Below are 6,426 nucleotides of genomic sequence, written 5' to 3'. Positions count from 1 at the left end.
AGACTTGGTAGAAAAAGAAAACGGGGACATGCAGTACGTACGGGCGGTCCTGCTCTGCGGCCGCGTGCTTGTTGTCAAAATACGCATCGCGCACCACACCGCATGCGGCCAAAGTAGTTTATTATGGCGCGCAGATGTGCGGGCAGGGATTCAAGGATGAGAGCTACCGCTCAGCTCCTACCATTGCGCATTTTTCGCCTTACCGTGGATAGAAGAAGAAGATGAAAAGACCCAACGTCGAGACGGTCAAACGAAGAGAGCATCTTCTCCTCCGTTTCCGTTTCTGTTTCAGAGAGCAGAGATAAGATGGGTCCGTCGATCCGTCGTGATCGTTAAGGCCCCGCCTGGTTCCTCGTTTTAGGGCCCAATACACCTGTAAAATATACCCCTGTAAAATAAAAACGGATGGGCCTGTCGTTGGTGCTTGGCATGTCGTTTTTGGGCTGTAAGTTTTACACTGGTTTTCTCGTTTACACCCGTATCGGGCCGGTATCCGATACAGACCAGAGGCCGTCGTTTTTCCCCCACCTCGCCTCTCGCTCGAGATCTAGATCGAGTTGCGCCGCCGGGAGGCGCCGGCGCTGGTGTCCACGAGGAGGTCAAGCGACGGCGTTCGCGACGGCGACGTGGTGAGGCGCAGAAGACGGTGGCCACGACGGGGTTTAGACGCGCCGACGACGGCGACTCGTTCCTGGCCACGACGGTGACGGCGACTCGTTCCTGGCCACGACGGTGACGGCGACTCGCTCCTGGCCGCGACGGCGACGCTGGCCGGCAGTCGTGACCTGACCGTGACGGCGAACCGCTCATCCTCCTCCGCTCCGCCAAGGTATCCTCCCTCCTCCTCTGCCCCCTTCCTATCCCTTCCCCAGTCATCCGGCGGCGGAGTACTCCTTGGCGACGTGGCCATCCTGCTTGGTGATGATTAGACCGAACCCTCCTATCAGTTAACAGCTGCTGCCAAAGTTTCACAAGAATTCAGTTTCGTCAGGCGTAGGGTAGTTAGTTCCGTCAGTTAAAGTTCAGTTTGATCAGGGAAATAAGCCAAGCTTCATTTAGTTGTTACAGTGCAGTTTAAGCTGCTGTCAAAGTTCAGATTGATCGGGGAATAAGCCAAATGATCTGGTAGTTAGCTGCTGTCAAAGTTCAGTTTGATGTAAATCTAGAAATACTGATAAACAAACAGATGAACAGTGATCCAATGAGTTGCTTTTGTCTGTCCAAGATGTTTTTGATCGGTTGAAGATAGTGCCCAAAGTTCCTTGCAATAGATAATGCGTTTGGTCATGTTAAGCTAGTTTGTCGTTGTTCATATACTATGGGCCTGCTTCGTTTAAATAACATGACTGATGCATGGAATAACAACAGAAGCTTGCTAACAATCCATGCCCTGATGTGTATGCTATATAGATAGACAAAGTTTTTTTGCTTATTTATTTTATTCTCTTCTCGCTAGATAATGGATACAAGTAATCATGCTGATGGTTATCACGTACTGATTCGGAGGAGGAGGAGATGATGTTTCTTGTCTTTCCGACATTATATTGTATATCTTCTAGGAGAGAAAAGATTCCATACAACACATCAATTCTTACGGGAGCTAAGTATATCCGAGAAATATTGGATGGCCACCCTCAATGGTGCCTTGATATTCTTAGGATGGAATCCCACAAGAATTCAGTTCGTTAGCTGCTGTCGAAGTTCAGATTGATGTAAACCTAGAAATAATGATAAACAAACAGATGAACAATGGTCCAATGATTTGTTTATGAACAGGGTCCAATAAACTTCCATGGGTTTATGAATAGTTCATCTGTTTTCTTTGTCCAGTTGTGCAAATAGAATGCTAACTAAGTTGGGCCTGTTTGATAAGTTATATAACTGCAGCACCTATTATTGCTACTGATATCATTGGCTCATTGCTGCCTTTGTGCAATGCAGAACTGTTAAGAGTGATTTGGAGGATTCAAGATTCTGTGAAGCTCTTTTGACATTTAAAGCTCAGAACTGAAGGTACTTAATAAACTCAAAAGCATTCAGTCCAGCTTGTGTGTGTGTCACTGATTTATTCTTCATTGTTTTGCGCATGTGCTTGTCTATATACATCTATACTCAACTGTTACATCAATCAATAAAAGTATGGTAATATCTTTTCATGTTACACTAATCTCGTTATCTTGATGTGCTAGTGCTCCTTTTATTCCAATGTCATAACATAGATTATATATACTACTGTGTTTACTTTGAAGGAGAGTTGCGGGTATTTATTTTGTAATCTCTTCTCGCTAGATAATGGATACGAGTAACCATGATGATGGATATGAGTCATGTACTGATTCTGAGGAGGAGGAGGAGGAGGAGGAGATGATGTTTCTTGTCTTCCCGACAATATATTGTATATCTTCTAGGAGGGAAAAGATTCCAGTGAACACATCCATTCTTACGGGAGCTAAGTATATCCGAGAAATATTGGATGGCCACCCTCAACGGTGCCTTGATATTCTTAGGATGGAATCCCATATCTTCCAACTTCTATGTGACCATCTTAGATCCAAAAATCTTCTAAAAAATTCAAAAGGAGTCAGTGTTGAAGAGCAACTAGGGATGTTTATGTACATGCTATCCAGGAATGCGAGTTATCGTACGTTGACTGATAGGTTTCAGCACAGTCCTGAAACGGTGCATAGGCATATCAATGGATGCTTCAACGCTATGAGATCATTGGCATTTGACCTTATCAAGCATAGTTCGCTAGATACTCATTGGAAAATATCAACAAATCCCCAGTTTTGGCCTTTCTTTGAGGTACACGCCATCCCTTGCTATGTACTTTAGGAATTTATATCCTCCCTTAGTATAACACATATAGTAACCATAGCTTGTTTAATGCAGAACTGCCTAGGGGCAATAGATGGGACTCATGTTCCCATGACCATTACATCCAACGAGGCTGCTCCATACAGGAATAGAAAGGGGACCATCTCCCAAAATGTGATGGTCGCCTGCGACTTCGATCTCAACTTTGTTTATGTGTCAGCTGGTTGGGAGGGGTCTGCCTCAGATGCTGGAGTATTGAAATCTGCTATTCAATCAGGCTTCCATGTACCTCCGGGCAAGTATTATTTGGTTGACGGAGGCTATGCAAACACACCACAGTTTCTAGCTCTGTACCGTGGAGTTCGTTACCATCTAAAAGATTTCGGTAGAGGTGGCCCTCGTCCAAAGAACCCCAAAGAACTCTTCAATCTAAGGCATGCCCGTCTACGGAACCATATAGAGCGTACAATTGGTGTATGGAAAATGCGATTTCCTATTTTAAAAGTTGGCACACATTACCCAATTGACACTCAAGTCAAAATTCCTATGGCGGCAGCTGTATTTCACAATATAATCCGGAGTCACAGAGGTGATGAACAATGGCTAGATACGCAACAAATGCAAATTGACCCTCTTCTATTTGTCACTCTTCCTGATGGAGATGACAGACCTCGACATGTTCCTACATCCTCAAGCAATCAAAGGGACCTTGGTAATTCTATGAGAGATGAAATTGCCAACAGGATGTGGGCGGACTATCAAAGAATTCGAAGTGAAAGATCGTCACGGAGATCTACTAGCTAATAATTTAAGTTTTTATTCTGTCAAAGTAATTTATTGTAATGATGTGGAATTTGAGATATAAAGATGACATTTGAGTTATGTTAATGTTTCATTTGAGTTATGTAAGGATGACATTTGAGTTATGTTATTAGGATCGATCCTATATATTAGCAACATTTGAGTTATGTTAATGTTTCATTTCATATTACTTGATGTGATTTTGCATTTTCAGATTCTTATATTTCTTAATGTGATGTTGGATTTTCATATTCTTATGTTGCTTAATGTGATCAGATTCTTGTATTGATTTATTGCTAAAGTTACATTGTCATAGGTTCAATATGACGCAAAATAGGGCTAAGTGGACAGCAAGGTATGAGAAAGGTCTCGTGGAGGTACTTACAGAGTACAATCTATCTCATTACCGTGGACAAAATGGGTGGACTACCGAAGGATGGAATCAAGTTGTCAAGGAACTGAACAATTTATATCCAGAGGCAAGGTTTACCAAGGATCAGGTTCAAGATAAGGAAGCTCAGTTGAAAAAGCACTACAAAAATATCAAGTTGATAGTCAACCGCTCTGGAATATCATGGAATGATATTGCATGTGTGATCAACACCACGCCTGAAAAATGGGAAGAGATCATTGCAGTAAGTTTTTATTCCTTCTAACTTTTGATTTCCTTATATGTGCATGAACTTTTCATGCCTATGCATGATCTGCTCACACCTTTCTATTAATTATGTAGGAGGACCCAAAGCTCAAAATGTATGAAGGAAAGAGCTTTCCATTGTACGAGGCATTGGGTGTGCTCTATGAAGGACACATTGCGCAAGGAAGACATTGCCTCACATCAAGGAAGCCTCCGATTGGCACAAAAACAGGTAGCAACTTTGGAGCGAAGGATAAGATGGTTGCAAGCACTAGCAAGAAAAATACAAGACATGGAAGAGATGACAACGTAAGGACTTCTTCAATAATTGACATCAATGATACTCCTACATTAGATGATGTGGATGAAAGAGAGAACACTGTCAATGACGAGGAAGAATTAGGCAGTGAAGATGCTGATGGCGATCAACCACAAATAAGTGAATCAAGTGCAAAAGGGAAAAAAACTAAGAAACAAAAAGGTGCCACATCTGTACAGCGGCTTGAAGATTCCATGATGGCTTATGTGAATTTCAAGAAAGATCAAGCTTCCAAGAAGGAAAAAGTGTCACAGCAAGGAAAACAACCCTCAATTACAGAATGCTTGCAGGTCTTGAATGACATGGATGATGTTCCCGACGAGGTCAAAATCTTTGCCTCTGATGTTTTCAAGGATGCAGCAAATCGTGAGATTTTCCTGGGTTACAACTCAAGATTGCGGGGTATGTGGCTAAAGAAGGAAGTCGACAAGATTAGTCCTCAGCCTCCTCCTTGTAAGTACCATTATGTTGGTTTTCTGCATTTCTTCTCCCCACTAAAGATAAGTTTGTAAGGCTTAGTTGAGCGAGTATTCCTTTGCAGCTCGGTTTTCATCTGGCGATATTCCTTCAATCAATCTGGTGCTCTGATCAAAGGTATTGTTTGTGCTCCTTTTATTTCCATTAGGTGAAGCATACCTTGCTTGCTCCTGGAGTCCCTTTGGCCTCAACGAGGCTCCGCTAGTGGGAGGGAGTAACATAATATTCTGGACATGTTTGTTATTATCCACAATAGACCTGTTTGGGAACTTGCAATTCTTGGAGTTATCATTTTTGCATTCAAAATCATATAGACCTGCTGCTGTCTAGAACATCTTTTCTTACTTAAGATGTTGTTTATATTGCTGCCATGTTGTTTCTTCATATCGGTGTTTTTTGAAAAATAATATGGTTTCTTTAAATTTAGTGACATGCTATGGCTACCTTGTACCATCTGGCTCCCCTTGGTAATTCAGGATTTTGTGCTAATCTTTTTGACATACATGGTTGTTCTTGACATGTGTGGCTGGTATCCTTCATAGAGCACAAAGTGTTCTTACATAGCTAATGTTTTTCAATTTTTTTCTTTTCAGGATGTCCTTTCACATGATTCTATGATTACCCGAGTCCATGAAGCAATCAATAATATTCCTGAAATATTTTATGTCTAAGCGCACAATGGTTGAACAATTGCCTCAATAAATTTGGTTATGTAGCATGCGGACGAGACGAGACAAGTATGCCTCGATAAATTTGTAATTTAAACTACTGACTTTGAGCACTATGAGTTATCGGAACTATGTTCAAATGGATGATTGCAAAAATATTATCCATTTTTTGATGTGGTTGTACTGTTATATAAATAAAAAATTTAGCTCATTTTATACATGTGCAATTTGTGTGGAAGTGCAGTCTGTGCTATTGAAAATTCTGTACGTGTGTATTAGAAAGTCTGTGCTGTTGAAAAGTTATACATTTGGGTGCCATGCATATTTGAACATATATATAGTGCTACAACTTGGGCGCCATGTATATTTTACAACCGAATTGAAACTGGAGCCAACTTACAGGGGTGGCAGAAAAACAACATTCCAAGCGGAGGCTAGAAGCGGAATGGAAATACAACCCTGTGGCATGTATTTGGTTTGAGACTAGTATAATACAGGTGTAAAATGTTACAGGAGTGGCAGAAAAACAACATTCCAAACGGGGCCTAAGATAGCGATTCTTTTAGGCGCAGCGATCCATCCATCCATCGGATCGCGATAGCTGCCGGCTACGCGTTGATCGATCGATCGATCGGCATGGCTGGGTTTCAATGCGCTCCGCCGTTCGAGGCTGGTGCGTGCGTATCTTCCATCTGCTTCCTTTGCTT

The 6,426-nt window shown here is 42.0% G+C and overlaps 1 protein-coding gene across 3 annotated transcripts; it reads left to right on the top strand.

The window, feature by feature from the left end:
* The first annotated feature begins 414 nt into the window (after positions 1-414).
* Positions 415-5,939, top strand: LOC123072525 (putative nuclease HARBI1). 3 transcript variants are annotated; one of them, XM_044496103.1, is made up of 6 exons: positions 486-829; positions 1,942-2,013; positions 3,921-4,253; positions 4,352-5,027; positions 5,116-5,168; positions 5,645-5,939. In XM_044496103.1, the coding sequence occupies exons 3-5, from the start codon at positions 3,942-3,944 to the stop codon at positions 5,160-5,162; spliced, it is 1,035 nt and encodes a 344-aa protein (XP_044352038.1). In that variant the 5' UTR covers positions 486-829; positions 1,942-2,013; positions 3,921-3,941; the 3' UTR covers positions 5,163-5,168; positions 5,645-5,939. The 3 variants fall into 3 exon arrangements, with proteins under 3 accessions (XP_044352036.1, XP_044352038.1, XP_044352039.1); XM_044496104.1 differs by having other exon boundaries at positions 487-829; positions 3,935-4,253; XM_044496101.1 differs by lacking the exons at positions 3,921-4,253; positions 4,352-5,027; positions 5,116-5,168; positions 5,645-5,939 and adding exons at positions 2,290-2,805; positions 2,893-3,774 and having other exon boundaries at positions 415-829.
* Positions 5,940-6,426: the final 487 nt, after the last annotated feature.

This window comes from Triticum aestivum, chromosome 3B (genome assembly GCF_018294505.1).
Source record: "Triticum aestivum cultivar Chinese Spring chromosome 3B, IWGSC CS RefSeq v2.1, whole genome shotgun sequence".
Taxonomy (NCBI): Eukaryota; Viridiplantae; Streptophyta; class Magnoliopsida; order Poales; family Poaceae; genus Triticum; species Triticum aestivum.
The sequence above is the reverse complement of the archived record's forward strand: the minus strand, read 5'-3'. Positions and strand labels throughout refer to the sequence as shown.